The sequence below is a fragment of the Narcine bancroftii genome, chromosome 13 (genome assembly GCF_036971445.1).
Source record: "Narcine bancroftii isolate sNarBan1 chromosome 13, sNarBan1.hap1, whole genome shotgun sequence".
NCBI classification, from domain to species: Eukaryota; Metazoa; Chordata; class Chondrichthyes; order Torpediniformes; family Narcinidae; genus Narcine; species Narcine bancroftii.
In genome coordinates, this window is record NC_091481.1 from 60,283,698 (window position 1) to 60,304,720 (window position 21,023).

Consider the following 21,023-nt stretch of genomic DNA (forward strand, 5'->3'; position numbering starts at 1 on the left):
GCTCACACAGCGTCATCCAGTTTGCAGATGACATGACAGTCGTTGCCTCATCAGAAGCAATGATGAGGCCTCACTGCAGAGATGTGATGTAAAATCTCATGATATGGGACAAGAATAACAACCTCAGTCTCAACATGAACGATGCAAAGGAGATGATTAAATTAAATTAGACATACAGCACTGTAGTGTATCAGGCCAATTTGGCCACCACCCATTTTACACCCAATTAACCTACACCCCTGTATGTTTCTTACGAGTACGTACTGGGGGTGTAGGTTAATTGGACTCATGGGCCTACTCCTGTCAGGAAAGAAATACAGGATGATCAGAGCCAGAACCACCAGGCTGAGGAACAACTTTTTTCCATGGGTAGTGAGACTGCTATGACTGAATTAACATCTCGTACAAACCCTCTGAGAATCTACTATTTATTCAGCAATATTTATTTAATTTTATGTATGTATATACATACTGCATATGCATTGTTATATGTGTGTTGTGTTTGCATGTTTTACACCAAGGTGCCGGAGAACACTTTGTCAGGTTGTACTTGTGCAATTGGATGATAATAAACTTGAACTTGGTGGTTGATCAATTTATCTTTAGAACAGATGAAAATTGGAGAATATCTGGAATTACAGCAAAGTCTTGTAGAGATGAAAGACATACTTGACAGAATGCAGACTTGAGCAACCTCAGATGTATTCATGCAGCATGTTTCCCATTAATAGTTTCTTTTACTGGTGGCCAATTTCTGGATGATTATTGTTCTGTCAGCAGGGTGCAGAAATTCACATGTTGGAGTTGTACACCAAAGAAATCTGCGATGCAGATGATATTTTAGGTCACCATATTGGCCATTCTGGAAGTGTAAGCATGAAGGATGTTTTATTAATTTTTAAAAAATAAATACACGTTTTAAAATGTATGTATCCTGCAACATCATATATTTTTATTTGCTGTTTAGTTCCTTTTTGTTCCATTAATTCTCATTGATTTTAAAGCTCAAGTGACAAAGCTAGTTTTTTACAATTGGAAGATGTTTTTGATACTACTTTGTATTTAGTTTTAGTCTCTGCCCCTGCTTTCACTTTTTTCACTTTAATTCCATTCATTGGTTCTGCTGTATTTGCTTTGGCTGCAGGATCCCTAAGGTTATGAAGAGATATCATTCATCTACTCTTGTTATTGCTGATTATGACGTAGAAAATTCTGTACCTTGCTCCTTCCAGTAGTTCAGGAATCTGGTTAATGACAGTCATTTGCATTCTGTCACATCACACTAAAACATAAGAAATAGGAGCAGGAGTCGGCCGTCCAGCCCATCGAGCCTGCTGCACAATTCAATGAGATCACGGCTGATCTAATGATTGGCTCATCTCCACCTACTTGCCTTTCCCCCATCCTTTAATTCCCCGACTTTGTCTTAAATATATTTATTGGAGTAGCCTCCACTGCATCAATGGGGAGCGAATTCCAAAGATTCACCCCACTCTGAAAGATTCATCATCTGCTCTTTCAATTCTTGCTAGATGTTCCAGTAAAGCCTTGCAGGTCCAGTTTATTGAACTAAATAGGTCTTGAGGATCCGATGAAAATGTGGATCAGGATACTTTCAAGCATTGTAGATGCTTTTTGTGTGTGACATTGACCTCCATTGGGAATAAGTTTGCTCAATAACTTGTATGGTGATACACCTGCGTTTTTAATTGTTGCTTGGTTCCACACTTTGAAAATGTTGATTGTAGAAACAGAGAAGGGAGATTTGGATGGGATTTGTGCAAATTGTAACTTCTGCTTTGTGGGTTCAGCTGGTATCACACGTATTCATGATTCAACAGAATTTGTGGAGTTTATTTGGTGAGAATGTTGGCTCATTTTATTGTATGAAGCCACACAGAGCAGGAACTCGGATCTTGAATGTCGAAAACCCAGATTTATTACCAGCAGCTGATTTTCAAGACCTGAACCAGTTTCTCCCTGCAAACTTTCTGTCTGCTTGCTATTGAAGAGATAGTGAGATGAACTGGTTTATTTGATTCATCTCTCAACTGTCAGTGAAGCAGTTCCTCGCCCCAGCAGATCTCTTAAGCTGCTACTATAGCTCACAGGGGACCTCTAGTGAGGAATACTAAGAACTGATGCAAGTGACTTAGGAATGTCTCCAGAACACAATTGCTTCATCTGTATACATTGCCAAAACATTATGGAATGGCTGAAGAATGTGGATCATGTTTATTTAGGATTTAAGCAACATAATTTTTTTTTAAACAGGCTTGAGTGAACTTTTAAACTCTTGGTGTTATTTTCATGATCCTGTAGCGGCTCAGGTTCCAGTGAACTGGCTGCCGAACGTCATGATGTGACGACGCAGTGATGTCAGCAGGGCAGTGACACGGGGTTTTTAAAAAGGTTGCGTGCGTCTGTAAAGAAAACAGTTTTGTTTGAACTTCCCCTCAACGGTGATTCATTACTCTCTCCTTTCAAATTACCAACTGCGACATCAGTGGACTACAGTTGGTGACCCCGACCAGCCCAAAACAAAATTTTGGACTAGTGATGGACAGAACATCATTATCCCTAAAACTGCCTGCCTTCTGGATGTTGCAACCTGAAGAGGCACAATTCCACATCAGAAAAATAGAAATAAATGCCACAAAGTATTACCATGTGGTGAGTGCCTTGGACCAGGACATAGCTGGCCACGTTGTGGATTTCCTTTGTGATCTACCACTGCACAGCAAGTATGAGGCACTGAAAGCACTCCTGCATATTTACGGGCTCCCCAGCCAAAAGTGAGCTGCACGGCTCCTCCACATCGACGACGTGGGAGACCGCGGCCCTTCAGAGCTTATGGGTGACGTGTTGACACTGGCGGACAGCCACAAGCCAAATGTGATCTTTGAACAGCTGTTTTTAGAGCATTTGCCAGTAGACATCCACCTCACATTATCCAATGAGGATTTCACAACCCTTGAGCAGTGGCTTCACAGACGGACATCCTATGACACACGAAGCAACGGGGTATGAAGCCCATAAGAATAAAAGCTGTGTCACGCCCCAAAGCACTAAGAAGTCCAGAGGGAAGTGTAGGCATAATGCAAACACTTCACAGTGGTATTGCACTTGGCTTCAGTGTAAGATGTTCAGTAAGTGCTCAAGGTAATTCTTTCAGGCACTTTCTTCCACATTGTTATAATGTGATTTCTTGAGTTGGCTGTCAGTAACACTTATTTTGTTGTTTAGATTTGGAGATTTCACATTATGTAATCAGATTTTAATAGTATCAGACTGTCTCGTCATGAATGGTTAAATCATTCCATTGTAGCTGAAAAAATGGTCTTTATACAATACATAATTTTTCTAAAATAATGGCTAATCATGCAAATTCTAGCTGCAACAATTGCCTTCAGTTAGCAATGCTTGTGGTAAAGCACAGGATTCTGTTGACACCGTGGTGAGGTAAAAAAACACACAAATGCTGGAGGTCAAATAGTGCCTTTATGTAGCAACGGTAAAGATACGTCACCAACGTTTCGGGCTTGAGCCCTTCATCAAGGTGCTTGTGGGCCAGTTCCCTCAGTTTTGCTTCAGTTAGCTGTTTGAGATCCTGAGTCAGTCCTTCTCATTTTCATCTGCAGGCTCAAACTACCGTGAAAAATATTGAGAGGCAATACTCCGAGTTGTGGTACTTGAAGCATAATTTCCTGTTCATATTCTAACCCCAGCAATTTAATTTCAAAAATCCATCACTGAACATTTGTAGTTGTACTAGAGGTGGGGCCTTTGAGGCTATTAAAGTTGAATGTAATTTTCCATGGAAAAAACTACAGTGGAAATGTATTCTTTTTAAACTGAGTTGTAAGCTGCTTCCTTGCTCTGACAAAATTGAATGCTCTTATTCTTCCCAGCCATAGCCCACCCTCAAAATGCAAGCTGGCATTCCACACCAGAACCATGCAGGATGAAAAGGATCTAATATTTGACCCATTGTTCTGTCATCCTCTTAGTTGGACATAAAATACCACACTAGTTATAGTTTGAAGAAGACCAGAAGAATTCCCATAACAGCTAAATAATTTATATGATAGCACCTTGCTATCTGCAAAATGGCTCCATCATTTCATACACTGCCACTTTCCGTTTTGAGAGATCTTCCTTTCACATTATCATTTGGATTTGGAGATTTTGTGTCATATAAGAGTATATAATAGTACCAGGTCCATTTATGTCATTAAAATTGCTTTTATACAATTACCTTTAATTTATGAATAAAATTTTAAACATTTACCCTTTGAATGACAGGAATACCTAGCTGGAACTCTTATAAATTTTTTGTTTGGAAGGCTTGAATCACTAATATCTTGGACTTCAATCCTTTGAATTCAGAAGCATTTGAAAATGTTCAACATTTATGGAGTTGTGACCCATCTCACACTCTTTCTATTTCAACAGGCAACCCATCTGCAAAAAAAAGAACAGAATTTGAAGGGTGGTCCTCACAAGCTGTAATTATTGAGTGACATTGCACATCTATTAGTTGCTCTCGAGTTCCAACTATCATTGTTGGAACTTGTTATTCAGAGCAATTTGATCATCCTTTTCAACTTTGACTCATTATAAATATTGGTGAGAACAAGCTGGTTATTTTCAGTGTTTGAAAGTCAAAGAAATAGCCAAAAATTAACAATGTTCTTATTGAGCCGACGCTTTATTTTTAATTGCTGTTCATCAGCAGGGGTTAACATCAAATGGAAAAATCTGATAGTTAAATAAAATCGGAAAAACTGTATGACCCAAGTTGGCTTACAATTGTTGTGAAGACTTCAAGGTTTCTTTAAGTAAAGATCCTGCTGCTAGCTTGTCATACTATATTTTTATTTTAAATCAAAAATTGTAAGAATTAGTCATCTTCTATAATTCAACATGATTATCAGTATTATACTCTTGTCAGTTGCAGATTTGAGGCACATCAAAAAAATCAGTGGAAAATCTTAGTAATTGATGCCTCTTTTTAGGTCTGTTCAAATAATTTCTCAGATGTGTTCCAGTCCGTACACCTGATTTTGTGGCTGCTCTTAGCAGAGAGTTATTAACTAATTACATTATACTGTGCTTCCTGGAAGGCACGGTTGTGCTTTAATCAGTCCCATTTACTCTCATTTCCAGTTTGTTACTGGTGTGATGGGCCCAGAGGACCCCAAAACCCAGCAGCAATAGAAATTCACCAAGATAAATGGTTACTTAAACAAAAGTTGCTTTTAATTTTCTTTAAACATAAAAACTTTAACTTATTACTGTCAACTTAACTTATCACCCTTTTAATTCTAAGCACACATGTATGTAATGTGTATATGTTCAGGAAAGTTCTTTGATTCACAGTACAAACTCACTTCTCACTCCTCCGTTCACTCGTGTCGGGCAATTCTTGTACTGTGCACAGAATTTAACATTTATGAATTTCACCAGCCTTTGGTGCTTGAAAGGTAAATGGTTACCGCTCAAGAAGGTTCTTGTTGGTTTTCAGAGAGAGATTTGTTGCTCGTTGGACACCCACAAACTGATTCTTTCCAATCAGCCACTTCAGTGTCTTGCCGAAGAAACGTGCCCCATCAGGGTTTTCCAGATGATAACCTCTTTCTTTCAGGTCACGACAGAGTTCCTTATCTCAAGCAAAACATTATACAGCGAGCCACCTCCTCTTGTATGGACCCCAAGGGCTTTGAATAGACTGAACTCAGAACTCACAACCTGTCTTCAAAATGGGGTTTTAAACAAGCTTCCAAGCGCCACTGCAGAAAACCTGCAGTCACTCTCTCTGTCACATTTAGAGAAAAACCTGTTTGACTCTCTCTGCTTGCACCCTCCTAAAACAGCACACACTACCAAAACAGCTTGCTGACTCCCACAATCAATTCATGAGAGATCTTCGCAGTTTCCTGAGATGGCCCCTTCCATTTGCACCTCCTTGTGAAAACCTTCAGCACAAGAGTCTATCGCCTTTGCAGACTTGTAGGCGCCACCTAATGCCTAACTCTTGGATTTTAAAATGAGATCTGTTTTTAAGTGTTTGTATCTGTTTGACCGAACTAATCTATTTTCCAAAAACATTTCTATACGTAATATAAAATATAACATGATCTATTTACACCTTGAGTGCTTTCAATATAATCACATTATGGTGGATAATACTACATTTGCCATGGAGTTGATACATATTGTTGCTCTTGTTCTCATTCATATTTGTCACTAGGACTTGTATACTTACACAAGAAAACATTTTTTTCTAAGTTTAGTCTTTGACATTAATTAAAATAAAGCTGACAATAGTCAGGTGAATTAAATAATGGTAGTTCCAGAAATATTTGATAGGCTTGCAGTATATGTCAGATTTAAATAGAGTTAATAGACCTCTGCATAGTAAAGTACAAGGAATAGGGATAATAATTCTGAGAGCAAAAGATTGGGTATGAGAGAAAAACTTATTCAAGTTGATTGTGATCTGGATCTCTTCATCATTAAGGTCAATCAAAGCAAGTTCAGCAAGGCTTTGCAAGGGGAATTGAATTGGCATTTGAGAGATGTAACTTGCTGGGTTATGACACGTGAAAGGATATGATGAAGTGAATTGCTCTGGAATCAGGGCATAGTGAACCAAATGGCCCCCTCCTGCACTGTACTGAATCTACGCTACTATCACATTTATTAAAGATCAGATAAGCTGACTTGGAAAAATACTACACTGAAGTACCAAAACTGCTTTTCTTTAAAAGGAACAGAATACAGATTTTTTTTGGAGCGAATAGTATGCATTTGATGTTCCAGAAGCTGCTGTGATTCACTCATGTCTTGAGAGAATAAAATAAGCACTCTTATTCTTTTTTGTTTTGCCTAGAATATTTCCATCTCGATCCCTCAGCAATCATCTGGAGTCCAGACTACTCAACCTAACTCTCCTAGCAAATCCTGTAATCCCCCTGTTGGTGCTTCTGGTAATGTGCAGTGTCGCAGGTAAACTGGCTCTTCATTTTATTCATTTGTGTCACTTTGTTTAAAGTCATGAACAAGTTGGGTCAAAGGAGCTCTTCTATGCTATATGACTCCCTGTGCCTGCTGCTGTACACTCTGGGTAAATTTGTGAGGTTATTGTGGGAGATCTTGATGTTTCAGTTCTTAGTACAGGTGAAGAAGGAGGACAAGTAAGTGTGGATCCTAGAGTAATTGAAGCTTGAGCTCCAGAGAGGAAGAAATATATTCTAGTTGTTTACAGTTTGTCTCATGTACCAGTATCGATTCAATTGTTAGAAAGATGAATTTACAAACGACGTACATGATAGAGTTTCCCTTCATTCCTTCTGATGCTGGTTTAGCAAGATCCATATGTGCAGAACCTGCTGCAGTACAAATCCATTCTTTAAATTGACATTTGAGCGAAGTGTACTCCATTTGTTTAGATCTGAGAGAATTACTGCTTCGCAATGTTGGTTAAAGTGCTAGAGGTTTTATTAATTCAACTACGATTGATTACTCTTGACTTAACATCAGGTCTTCTCTTCCTTTTCTCTCCACTCTTGGTAGAAAACTTCCACAATTGAAAATATTAGACCAAGGTAATAATATGAAGAATAATCTGAATGACTAAGAAAGCAACTGTACTTTATGAATATTAAAGGCATGTTAGTTTAGTTCTGAAACAACCGCTTTTCAGAATGTTCAACTTTCTCTGTACTCTCATTTTCTTTTCATGCTCTTCCCATGTTTTATTTACCCACTATGGTAAATATCATGTAGTCAAGCTTCAGTGGGCAATAACCCCACCTTGTCTGGTTCCAAAGTTTTTAATCTAAGTCTCATTGTTATTAAGATTAGTGAAGTACAATCTTAATTGAAATAGTGTAGTTAATTTTGAACTATTACATTTTTATTTCCATTTTTTCCATACCCCCTCACAAATTAGTAATCATCTATTGTGATTCTAGTTTCAATTTAGCGCTATTTCTGTGTCCATTGTTTTATACTGCTCTCAGTAGACAGCTTGCTTACTTTATTGTGTTATCATGTTCATGTAAGAAAATTGGCGTTCATTTGAAGGATTGGAACAACTGTGGGAAATTTTAATCCCTGTTATTGATAGATTGTGATGTGCAGTTTCTGTTTTTTTATTTTCAGTGGTACAGTAAGGCAGATGCTGGACTTAAGAAGAAATATGGCAGATACTTCAGCATCAGTCCAGCATTCTACAAACTCCAATAATACAGGTACTTGCAGAACAATTTATTTCAAACTACACTCTCCTAATGGCATCTTGCAAATAGACTATGTCATTTGCTCTGCACTCCCCTTTCGCCTGCCCCCCAACAGAACGTCTCTACCATGCCTGCCAGACCATGCTAATTACAGTGAAACTCAGACAACAAATTTTTTTCAAAAGGTTTTGTTTCCTGAAAAAAAATGGGGATTATGATAGACAAGCAGAACTTCAAGCAGAACACAAAGAAAATTTCAGATTTGCTGTATCACATTGTTCCTTTATCCGGAACCCTTGGGGGACAGTGTGTTCCGAATTTCGGATTTTTCCAGATTTCGGAAAGCCAGATTTAAGTCCATCCCCTACCCCCTTCCAGTCGCCCTGTTGTCTCCCCCCCCACCCCCCTTTCGCCCGCCTGACTCGCACTGCTGCTCTTCCCCCGCCCAACTTGCGCTACTGCTCTCCTCCCCCTGCCTGCCGGTCTCCCCCCCCCCCCCCCCCCCTCCCCTTGCCCACCCAACTCGCACTGCCATCTCTCTCCCCACTTGCTGGATTTTGGAGCTTTCCGGATTTTAGATGTCCGGATAAAGGATTGTGCACCTGTAATTTAGAGAAATACTAAATGAACTTCTGTTGAATTTAGCATATTTAATCACGTGTTAGTTCGACTGACATAAAAATGTTTGGTAGCTGATTTTTGTTTGAACTCAGCATCTGATGCCTCTTATGTCAGTGTCCAACAATAGTTGGCCAGCATTGATGGATTCCATTTGCACTGATACTGCTTTTCCATGGTCGCATTGTCCCAGTGAAATCTTTCACCATGTTCGTCATTGACTGCACCCAGGTTTTGTCTTTAACAAAAGGTACATGATAGGAAAATTTTGTTGGATTTGACACCATTACGTGAACGTGATGACGTGGGGGCTGATTTATATTGAATGCTTTGTAGTAATGCTTGTAGTATGTAATTAGTAAAGCATTGAGTTAGCCTGCACTGACATTGTGGCTGTGTTTGATTTACAATGAGGGGGCCCCTCAAACATAACAGTGGCAACAAGGAAGCATGAACTCACTCAACCATTACACATTTATCAACTCTAACTACAGAAGACAGCAAAAAGCTGGAAATCTCAAAGGATGGCGGCAGTAGTTCCTGCAGCTCACTTCGACATATTCAATGAAAACGAAGACACTTGGGAATCCTATGTAGAACGTTTTGATAATCATTGCATTATACATGATTTTACTGAAAATCCTCCATTGAATAAAGAACGGGCATTGTTATTAATCGTAATGGGAGGAGGCACCTATGAGCTCTTAAGATCTTAGGCCCACACATGACTTCAACAAAAACATATGCTGAAATTTGTCAAGCTATTGGTCAGCACTTTAACCCCTGACCTCCAGAAAAGACACAAATTTTATCAACGTAAACAACAACACGGAGAGTCTGTCCTAAATTCATGACTGCATTGCTTAAACTGTCTAGATAATGTGCATTTGGACAATTCAGAGACGGTGCATTAAGAAATTAATTAGTGATGGGTTTAGCTAAATAAACTACCTGAGAAAAGCTAATTGCAACACGAAATCTGAACTAGCGTTTGACATTGCTACTGCCGCTGAAGCAATACAGATGTCTGCCAGAGAGACTTGGCTATCAATAAATCTTGGCACCAAGATTCTTCCTGCTGGGAACCTGCCCGCCAAAAATGTTTTCACTGCAGGAAAACTAATCACAGGCCCAATAATTGCTATTTCAAAAAAACCAAATGCCACAAATGCAATGAGAAGGGGCACATCAAAGCAAGATTACCAGCCAGGCTCCCGAAAAATACATTTTGCACAAGAGACAAGAGAAAGCCCAGACACTGAAAACACGGATGCCAATGAATCAGAAGAGGAACCAAACGAAGGTAAATATATTATACAAGTAATCTGCATCCATGGACTAGGCCACAGAGGACCAAATTTTTACATCCATTAACAACAAACTGATACAGATGGAACTGGATACAGGAACAGCGGTTTCCCTAATGCCCAGAACAATGAAGGAGCACCTGCTACTGCAGGCAAAGATGCTCCAAACAGACACCATCTTAAAAATTGTTATGGGGAAGAAATACAAGTTTTTGCAAAGTGCAATGTGCATGTTAAGTACAAGGATCAATTTAACCAGTTGCCCCTCTATATTGTGGACACGGAGGGGCCAACATTACTCGGTCACAATTGGTTAACCCTAACCCTAACCTTCAGCTGGATTGGCAAGAAATAGGGAAGATAATCAGCCAAAAGAACAAAGAAAAGCGGGATGAACAGCTGCAGTGATCCACGGACCCAAACTGGCTCCCATTTTAAAATGGTGACAGCACAGTATTCAAAAATGATTTGGGAAAAATTTGTGGGGCACGAGCCAAACTACACATGAAACACGAAGCAGAAGCAAAATTTTGAAAACCCAGCCCCGTACTTTTCACAATAAAGGGAAAAATCGTATTGGAACTTAATAGACTGCAAAAAGCACCCCAATCGTACCAGTGCACAAGGCAAATAGAGAAATACGTATCTATGGTGATTACAAAGTGACCATCAATTAAGTACTACAAATTCCAGAACGCCCCATTCCAAAGGCTGAAGAACTATTCCAAACATTAACCGGGGACAGAAGCTCACTAAGCTGGACCTGTCACAGGCCTGCCAACAGGTGGGGTTAAACTACAGCTCCCGGAAATTTGTAATCATAAACACACATTTGGTATTATTTACATATACCCGTATGCCGTACGGAATATCAGCAGCGCCAGCGGTATTTCAAGCAATTGTGGACAAGTTACTCCAAGGACTCAACATCGGCTGCTACTTAGATGACATCATCATTACCGGCAGGGATGACACTGAACATCTAACTACCCTAGACATTGTTCTGAATCGACTACAACAGGCAAACATCCGACTATGAAAAGACAAATGTGTGTTCATGGCACCATCAGTGATCTATTTAGGTTTCACCATCAATAAGGAAGGGGTAGAAATGGATTGGACCAACAAAAGAGATCTACAATCATTTCTGCGTCTAGTAAACCATTATCGCCAACACATTCCAAACATGTCTATGTTAAGTGATCCCCTAAGTAAACTACTTACGAAGGATAAGAAATGGTACTGAAACCAAATGAGCTGATGATGAACTAAACAATGTGTGCTGCATCTCTTGAGATGCTCAAGGCATGGGACAAAATTAGAAACTGTGATAAAAATCATTTAAAAAGTGCAGTATCTCTTGTGCAATTGATGGCATGGAAAATGATTTATTGTGGGACACTGACGACGAAGCTGAAACCGCCTCATCAGATACAGTCTGGGACCCATATGATGACTGTTTAAACTATGAGTGTATGGATGTGCTTGTTGCCATCTTTGCTTCAGACGATGACAGCAAGAGTGATTGTGAAGGGTTCTAAATGGGTTGTTTTCAGTGATAGCTATTTTGAAGGATGTAATTGTGTTGTTTTTAATAAAAAATCTCAATGAAAATCTGTCACAGTCAGTTTTTTTTGTGTTTCAAGTGTCGGCTTGTACACCAAATTGGTTTTTCAAATGTCAACTTATGCCCCAGATCAGCGCAGATTGGATTTTGAGCTGAATTTAAGGTCTCAAAAGTATATCTGGCATATAAGTTGACTCCCATTTTTTGGGTTTCACGACTACATGTATGCTGAGATATACAGTAGTGCTGGGTGTGTCTTTGAAATAACTGAATTGTGAGAATAATATTTTTGCTTAATTATGGAGAGAAACTGGAATTCTGCTTTTCAGAAGAAGAATTTTGTTCACTTCCTCTTCCCCTTGAGTTCAAGTCAGATGCATGTTCCTGTACCTGTTCACTTTCCAATTAAGTTTTACAACTTTCATTCACTCTGTGGGGCTGAGGGTTAACGATACCCTGAGGAATAAAGGAAAGAATAGAACTGGAAGCAGCAGAATATTATTTTAAACCCCCACGTTGATTAATCAGAAAATTTGTTGCAAATTTTGTCTTTTTTTTTCCTTTTCCATTTAACACCCTTACATTCCATTTTCCTGTATGGATAAGAGAATCAGATATTACAAATTTGTTGGGAAGTAATTTGTGAGGATTGCAGAAACTTGTTTACAGTAAAATCTCTGTAACCAGCAGCGGGGGGAAAAATTCTCAGAAAATGAATGGTTAAAAAATACAGAAGTTTCAAATTGGTGTGCCTTGTCATTAGTTCTTCATTCGCACAACAAGCAATCTCAAGCAACCAAGAAATTCACTTATCCGGCATCTGCCAATCCCTATAGGTGCCGTACTGTTGGAAAATGGACGTATATGTTAATCTGGTTAACTTTATTTCGGTGATGTGCTAGTATTACTTGTTTTTATCTCCAAAGACATAAAGTAATGATGTAGTCTCTTCACACCTCCTGGGAAAGCATAACCACAAGTTGGGTCTTCATGTTTAGCTTCATTATATGTTGACCAATTTCTTACTGCCCCCTTGTACAATGCTTTGGGTTTGTCAACAGGTCTGAACTGGCCCTGCCGTTTTGCATTCCTTAGCTTCAGTCATACTAAGGCCATCACTGTGCAGTGTGCGCACCAGTCTGGGCCAGTCTTGTGAGGGTTGGTCAATACAGTGCATGTATGGGACCTTCAGAAGATATAGGAAGGATATCATAGTTTCTAATTATAGATTCTAATTAAAGGATGTTTTACTATTGCAGGTATTGTCACAAACTTCACACCTCCTCAGGTAGTTGGTGGACAGACTAAACCACAGAACACAGGGTCATCCAGTGCTTTGGTTACTCCGGTGCTCCCATCACCTGCTGCAGTGGTAGGAACCAATCAGCCACTGCCAACCTCTGGTAGTAACCAGCCTATGCCAGTATCTCTACAGCCAGTGCCAGTATTACTTACGGTTCCAGTGGCAATGTCTTCCCAACCTCAGCTCCTGCAGGCCTCGACAAACACCTTGATGACCAACCAGCAACCTGGACTTGAGTTTTTACCTGTGCAATCCCAATCAACGCTAAACAATCTCTCGAAGCCACTTGCATCACAAATGCCAGCGAATGTAGCAAAAGCAAATGGTCCCAGTACTACTTTGCCAAGCCCAGGAGTCCAGAAGAAGACCCCTGCAACTATGGGATCAATGCAGATAAGTATTACTGTTTCCAATCAGACTGCTTCTGTGACTAGTACTCCAAGTGTTCTTTCACCCCAGATTTCCCGGACATCACAGCAATCTTTGAGCTCCCCAGGGCATTTTAGCCCTTCAAATACAACTAGGCCTACAATACAGCCAAGGACATCACAGACTTACAGCCAAGGACAAACTTCTGGGTCATCTGGTCAGCCACTGACCACCAGTTCAGACAACTCCAATACAGGAACCACCAGAACAGGTAATAAAGCATCATATGTTGCTGTTGGTTTACAATAAAATATTGTTTGCTCAACTGTTTTTTGTGTATACTGTATATGCCGGCATATAAGATGAGACTTGAAACTTAAAAACATCATTCCAAAACAAGGGGTCATGTTGTACGGCAAGTATAAAATCCAATCCTCGACAGTGAAGTCTCAGCGCTCCCCCGCAACAAACATACAATGTGAACCTTGACAGTGAAGTCTCAGTCCTCCCCCGTGGAGTCCATCTGCCCGGTCCATTTGCCGTCGGCTCTGTAGAGCCATTAAATGTCCTGTTTAAGGAGCTGAAGGTGGATTATTTTAATATATGCAAATAAAATTTAAACCTTAACTGGGTAATTTGCTTTCAAAATATTGTGACAACATCACTCCACTGGTCAGTGGTACTGTAAGTGCCAGACTTGGGGTAGTCTTATACAACTGACATTGTTGTGGAAATTCAGGGGTTTGTCTTATACAGTGGCATATAAAGCATATGAAATAAGATAACTTTGGTGTTTTATCATGCTACCTTTTACTATCAGTAAATTTGAAATGCTCCTTGTATTTAAGTTTTATGTAAAGGTATCTTACGCATAATGGAAGGCTACCGTCTAATTTTCAAAAAAAAATTAAAAAATAAAATGTACTCCACAAGTAAGCATATACTGTATTTGACGGCATACAAGACCCACTCCCCCCCCCCCCCAAATGGCTCAAAAATAATCCCCGGGTCTTATATGCGAAGTTGAAATGAGGGTGAGAGTGGTGAGTAACACCGACAGTGGTCATTGTCGCTGAGTGGCTCACTAGCATCACCGCCATCTATCGTTGGTGGGCTGTTAGGATCAGTGTGTGGGATGGTGGTTGTACTTTAAAGTACAATTAACAGGTCTGACACAAGTCTAAATCACGCTTCTATTGAAATGTTGCCCAAAATAAAAATTAAATCTGGATCGAGCCTTGGAACTATACATTTATCCATGTTCATTTTAGAACTTTGGTAGTTTGGAGTGGGAGATATGTTAAAAGACAGAAGGATAATTTTGTCTTTTAAAGGCACTTTGTACTTCAATAAATTAGAAGTCCTTGTGTATGTAAGAAAGGATGGACGAATGCATTATATAACGACCATTTAAGCAGAGAAAATTAAGCATTTTTTTAGTGTATTTACAGGTAAGCATTTAAAACTTGGACAAAACATGTAACTTGGACAACAGGAAAAATCTTTTTAATAATAATGCTGTTGTAATTTACAAGAGAAAACAAAAGCAGCTGAGCTATTGCAGAAAACATTTGATAAAAACAAACTGCTGCTGTCACACTGGCTCCCAGCGGCCCGCCATTCCATTCTCTGCCAGCGGCCCGCCATTCCATTCTCTGCCAGCGGCCCGCCATTCCATTCTCTGCCAGCGGCCCGCCATTCCATTCTCTGCCAGCGGCCCGCCATTCCATTCTCTGCCAGCGGCCCGCCATTCCATTCTCTGCCAGCGGCCCGCCATTCCATTCTCTGCCAGCGGCCCGCCATTCCATTCTCTGCCAGCGGCCCATTGTCAATCCCCGCACTGGTTCCACTGCCCTGCTCTCTCATGGGGGGGAGTGGGGCAGTGGGACCAGTGCGGGGACTGACGGCAGGCTGTTGGGTGAGTCTCCCGACAGCCCGCCACCAGCCCACGCGCTGATCCTAACAGCCCACCACTAGCCCTCAACGATAGATGGCGGTGATGCTAGTGAGCCATGCAGCGACAATGACCACTGTCGGTGTTACTCGCCACTCTCACCCTCATTTCAACTTTGCATATAAGACCTGGGGATTATTTTTGAGCCATTTTGGGGGGGTGGGGGGGTGGCAAGGTGGTTCTTGTATGCTGTCAAATACAGTATATATTTACTTATGGAGCATATTTTATTATTGCCAGCAACAGGGCCTCAGGGATAGTCTTCCTCTGGAAAGATGGTCCATGGCAGAATAAAGTAGCACAGAATAGCCCAAACTTTGACCACAACATTTTCTTTTCTTTCCCTGGATTCTCTGTCCACTAAACCTGACCCTGAAGTTCAATGTTTCCAAATGTCTTTGGCTTTCACAAAATCTAATGTGCATTCACTATTAAAAAATTAAATATTACTATTGTAAATGTTTTAAATATTAATTAAGGTAGCTCTAGAATACATTTAAATCATCTGAATTACATCAAATATAAAGGAAATTAACTTGCCATTCTCCACAGAGTTTTTTTTTCCTTTGAAATTAATTGTCTTGTTGAACTGATGTCGAGAAATTGGGATAATTCTCCTTGGAGCAGAGTAAATGAAAAGTATCTAATGTAATCAAAACATACGAGAGGTTTTGATCGAGTACCTGGGCAAATATATCATGTTCCCCCAGGGTTACTGCTCTAAATGTGTTAACTTGTTAAGCTAAACTTGTTAACAGCTCATTTAAAATCTAATTCTGTAACAGACTTAATAATGAGGTGACAAGGAAAGAAAGAGTTTTGGAAGAGATTGACAGACTGATATAAACAGATCATAGATGATTGTGCTTCACACATTAGTCTTCGTAAATCAAAGTACAGTCCAACTCTGATTATCCAAAATCGGATTCTCCGAAATCCTCCGTTATCCGAAATGTTTTTAAAAATCGGATAAACGAGGATATCCGAGAATATTTCGGCACGAGCGGGGCCTTGGTGAGGAAGTGTCGGTGATTGGCGGTGGCCAGCATTTTTTTTTGATGAGTATTGAACATTATTTTAATGCTTAAAAAACCTTGCTTGTTGTTATTTAAAAACTGTTACAAGTGATTTGTTGTTGCTACTGGGCTGGTTTTTTAAAATTATCAGTTCTCCGAAAAACCATTTATCTGAAATGGGCCCGGTCCTGACCATTTTGGCTAATCGGAGTTGTACTGTATATAATATAATAGACGCGATGTTGTGAAAAAGTTGTGTAAAATTATGGTGAGATCATATTTGGAATATTGTGTGCAAATTTTAGCGTAATAACAGGCCATTTCGGCTCACGAGCCCCTGCCGCCCAATTAACCTCCTCCCCCCCCCCCCCCCTGTATTTTTTGAATGGTGGGAGGAAAACCAGAGCCGAAGGGCCTGTTTTTGTGCTGTAATATTCTATGATTCTAAAGCACAGGTTAGAACCTGGGTCTTCAAAGTGGTCCATATCGACCTCTGGGGGTCGATGGGACTATCCAAGAAGTCGATAAATGCCAGGGGGTTGATAACACTGGGGGCGGGGGGGGGGTCGATTGAACTTTTGCAGTGGAAAACGGGCAGATCAATGGAAAATAGCACCTAAGGCAGTGGTGGCCAACCTCTCGCGAGAGTGGGCCTTGGTGGCTGCCTTGTTGAATAAGATGAGAGCAAACGAGGACAGACTGAGCGTAGAAGAAAGATGTACATGCTCTTTGTACCTTTGGTAGCCCCACACCACCACCGATCCAACGCCAGGATTCCTTTCAATGCCTGGAGGTCGATGAGGGATCAAGTATTCCATGAAGGGGTTGATGGTCTAAAAGGTTTGGAGACCCCTAGCTGGGAGCATTGTATCCATTTTATGTGGAATTATAACACTTTTAGGGAAGGGACAGAAGAAGGGATGAGGGAATTTAGTTACGCGGAGTCTGGAGAGTCAAGAGTTGTGCAGGTAAAATTAAAATGAGACAAAAAAATTCTCAAACATGAAAGAGGAAGAGCTAATTTTATTGTCATGGGCTGGTAACCAGGATTGCCAGGTTTCAGAAAATTGGGAGTAACAATCAAGGAATGACGGGGAGAGAAAATTTGAGGGAAAGATTGATCAGTGAAGTATGAAAGGGGATTGAGAGGTAGTTATAAAAGCAACTTTAAATAGTAATGTAGCTGAGAAGAAGAAAATTGCAGAGCTAGATAAGAGTTGGAAAATTAGACTGTTCATTTGCACAGTGAATATTCTGCTGCCTCACAGTTGCAGCAGGCCTGGGTTCAGTCCTGATCTCTGGTGCTGTCCGTATGAAACTTGCACCTTCACACTGACTGTGCATTTCGTCTGTGCACTCTGGTTTTCTACCACACCCCAAAAGTGTGTTAGTTAATTAGTCACTGTGAATTGTTCCTTGTGTGTAGATCAGTGGAGGGAGCTGTTAGAAATGAGGTGAGAATAAAATTATTTAGTTTAGGATTAGTGTAAATATTGATTTGATAGTGGGGCAGTCCATGCTGTTTCTCTCTGTGGTCTATCAGCTCGTTTTGCCAAGGAGCTGGTGTAGGTATGATGGATGAATGTCCTTATGTTGAACTCTATTATTTTAATGCATAATGTATCTGTAACCAGTAGAGGCTTTGAGGACTAATGTGAGAACAGGGTAAAATATTATAAAGCTCATTCCATGCTCCCTTCCCCCACTCTTTCCCCCCTCACTCCCAAATGAGTGGGTTGAATTCTGGTTCATTAACCATTCATAATCGACAGTTTGGGGATGAACTGCTCATACGGACCCTTCGAGACATGTGACAGCTCTGTCTCTGTGTCTCTCCCACTCCCCTGTCTCTCTCCCCCCCCCTCCTTCCCTCCCAGTAGCACTCACATCTAAGGTGATTAAATGCTTTGAGAGGTTGATCATGGCTCCCATTAACACATACCCAAATAAAGGTCTGGACCCAATGCAATTCGTCTCCTGTCACAATCACTCCACAGCAAACACGATATGACTGGCTCTCCACTCAGCTCTAGATCACCTTGACAATAACAATTCATACATCCTGCTGCTCTTCATTGACTACAGCTCAGCCTTTAACCCCATTATTCAGTAGTGGTCAACAAACTCCAAATCCTGGGCCCTTTTCCTTTATTACTGAATCCTTAACTTTGTCATCGGAAGACCAGTGTCTCCTCACTGACACTCAAAATAGGCAACACCTCAAGGATGTGTGCTGAGCCCACTGCTCTACTCACTCTACACCCATGTGTGACTAAGCACAATCCAAATACTATCTGCAAATTTGCTCACGGCCCCACGGAAGCTAGTTGGGTCGGTGGGGGGGGGGGGCACTCAATGTTGGCAAAACCAGGTGATTATCGTGGACTTAAGAAAATCAGGGGAACAAGATCCGCTCCTCATCGAAGGGTCAGAACTTCAAATTCCTGGGTGTCAAGGTCTGAGGATATGTCCTGGAACCTCCATGTTGATGCAAGCATGAAGAAGGCTCATCAACGGCTATACTTTGTGAGGAATTTGAGGAGAATCTGTATGTCACTAAAGACTACAGGTGTTCTGTGGAAAACATTCTGAGTGGGCGAATCACTGGTGTGGAGGTGCCAATGCATAGGACAGGAAAAAAGCTCCAGAGGGTTGTTAACTCGGTCTGCAACATCATGGGCACCAGTCTTCACTCCATCGAGGACATCTACAAGAGGCAGTGACTTAAGAAATTCTCAAGGACCCCCACCACCTTCTTCAATCTGCTCCCATCAGGAAAAAGGGTACAAGAGCCTGAAGGCAAACACTCAGCTTCTTTCCCTTTTCCATCAGATTCCTGAATGATCAATGAACCACAGACACTATCTGAGTTTGTCTTTTTTCTTTTTAATGCACTATTTTATTTATTTTGAAATGTAGTTTATTAGAAATGCTTTCACTGTGATGCTGTCACAAAACCATGAATCTCGTGATGTTCGTGACAATAAATTCTGATTCTGAAAACAGAAATGCTGGAGAAACTCAGCAGGTCTCGCGGCATTCATAGGAGTCGAGGATATATAACTGACATTTCGGGCTGAAGCCTTTCTTCAAGGATGCTATAAAACATACTGAGTTCCTCCAGCATTTTTATGTTTTCATTGCTATCACAGCATCTGCTGATTTTTGTATGTCATAGGGATAATACTGAGATGATTTTGTTTACCATATGAGCTAATGAGCTAAATTTTGTCCATTTTTAATGAGTTCTAAGAAATCCTGTTGTTGGAGCTCATTTTAAAGCTAGAATTGCTATTTCACCAAGCAGAAAGATCAATGATGTAGCAATTATTAGGACAGAGATCCTTCAAAAGGAAACTTTTATAATTTCTCTATTGTCACCCTGCGTAAAAAAAACAAAAACTAATGAATTGCTTTTACTTCATTAACAGAAAGTAGCCTTACTCAGGCCAACCAGAGACATTCTACAGCAGTTCAAGGAGAGACAGCAGTCACTAAGAAAACATCTCCTAGTGGCAACCAGGTGGGTGCAACACATTTCTCATGGCTCTTTATTAGCATCAGTTCTATTCCACGGAATTGCAACTGCTGATCAGGTGTGGCTCGTGAAATAGTATAATTATTCCTTTTGGGTGGACAACTTTGTTGTTAGAGAAGGGAGATGGTCAACCAAAATCTTCATATTGTTCCATTCTCAGCTTATTGCAGATAGACCTGCTTGTTTCTGTGGCCCACTAAAGTTGCATCCTTTTCAGGTTAACTTCTCTATTGACAATGTAAAACATTTACACTTTTATCAGATCAGCAAGGGTCTTAACATTTAAGAGATGCCTCAACTTTTCATTGTTTTAATGCATGTTAAAATTAAGATTCATTCAGTATAAAAATTTAAGATAGTAAGAGCACCCAAAGAGATGTAACATGGTGGGGGTGGGGGGGTGGGGGGAGGCTGAAAACTGTACCATATGCATTATGTTGAACATTTATAACTTCCCCTTGACAGAAAGAAGGAAAAGGTGCAAACCACTGGGTTAACATTTTAAAAAAGGGAGAGGGGTGAAGGTTATTAACAGTTTTGTGCATTCTCTAAATAAACTGGAAAGATCCTCTAAATAAACCAGAGCACATCAGAACAACAAAATCGCTGCTTTCACTCCTCAAAAGTTGAATGCTGCAAAATTGTGGAGTGTCCTGATGCGATACAGCCTGTTGCTCTACCGCAGCCTTAAATGCTGCATCTGGGGATAACTCGCCGCTGAAACACCTCATCGTTGTTCAGTCCGTCAGGGCTTGTCTATCAGACATTGTAAGCATTTTCCCATTTCTATTACCAATTCTCTTCAATGCAGTAATGAAGTTTTTCCAGTTCTTCTAGAGAATACATGCATGAAATGGATATGCTTTTTTGATTTGGGTTCATGATTTCTTAGTCATTGAAAGATCTGCTAGCAACGAGAAGGATTTAACATTATTGTTTATTCCCAACTCAGAGCCACTTTGTCTTTCTACTATTTATCATGTGTCAATATGTAATGCCATGGTTTGTGATGTGTGAAAGAGTTTGGTTAATAGGGTGTGTGCTGTCGAGTACAGGGATACTTTGTATAACACGGTTTGAATAGCACAGGTTTTGATATAGTGTG

The 21,023-nt window shown here is 40.4% G+C and overlaps 2 protein-coding genes across 24 annotated transcripts in view; one reads left to right on the forward strand and one right to left on the reverse strand.

Annotated features, from left to right (window-relative positions):
* The window catches only part of LOC138748900 (activating transcription factor 7-interacting protein 1-like), a 135,337-nt gene that overhangs the window by 80,563 nt on the left and 33,751 nt on the right, over positions 1 to 21,023 (forward strand). For all 23 annotated transcript variants that reach the window (XM_069909782.1, XM_069909807.1, XM_069909805.1 and 20 more), the window contains 4 exons: positions 6,896 to 7,011; positions 8,170 to 8,258; positions 12,998 to 13,681; positions 19,812 to 19,903. In XM_069909782.1, the coding sequence (XP_069765883.1) occupies positions 6,896 to 7,011; positions 8,170 to 8,258; positions 12,998 to 13,681; positions 19,812 to 19,903 (981 nt within the window). The remainder of the gene's footprint in view (positions 1 to 6,895; positions 7,012 to 8,169; positions 8,259 to 12,997; positions 13,682 to 19,811; positions 19,904 to 21,023) is intronic.
* ankrd54 (ankyrin repeat domain 54) overlaps positions 4,282 to 21,023 on the reverse strand; it is an 86,476-nt gene continuing 69,734 nt past the window's right edge. The window contains exon 9 of the mRNA XM_069909814.1: positions 4,282 to 4,464. Coding sequence (XP_069765915.1) covers positions 4,449 to 4,464 — 16 coding nt within the window. The 3' untranslated portion in view covers positions 4,282 to 4,448. The remainder of the gene's footprint in view (positions 4,465 to 21,023) is intronic.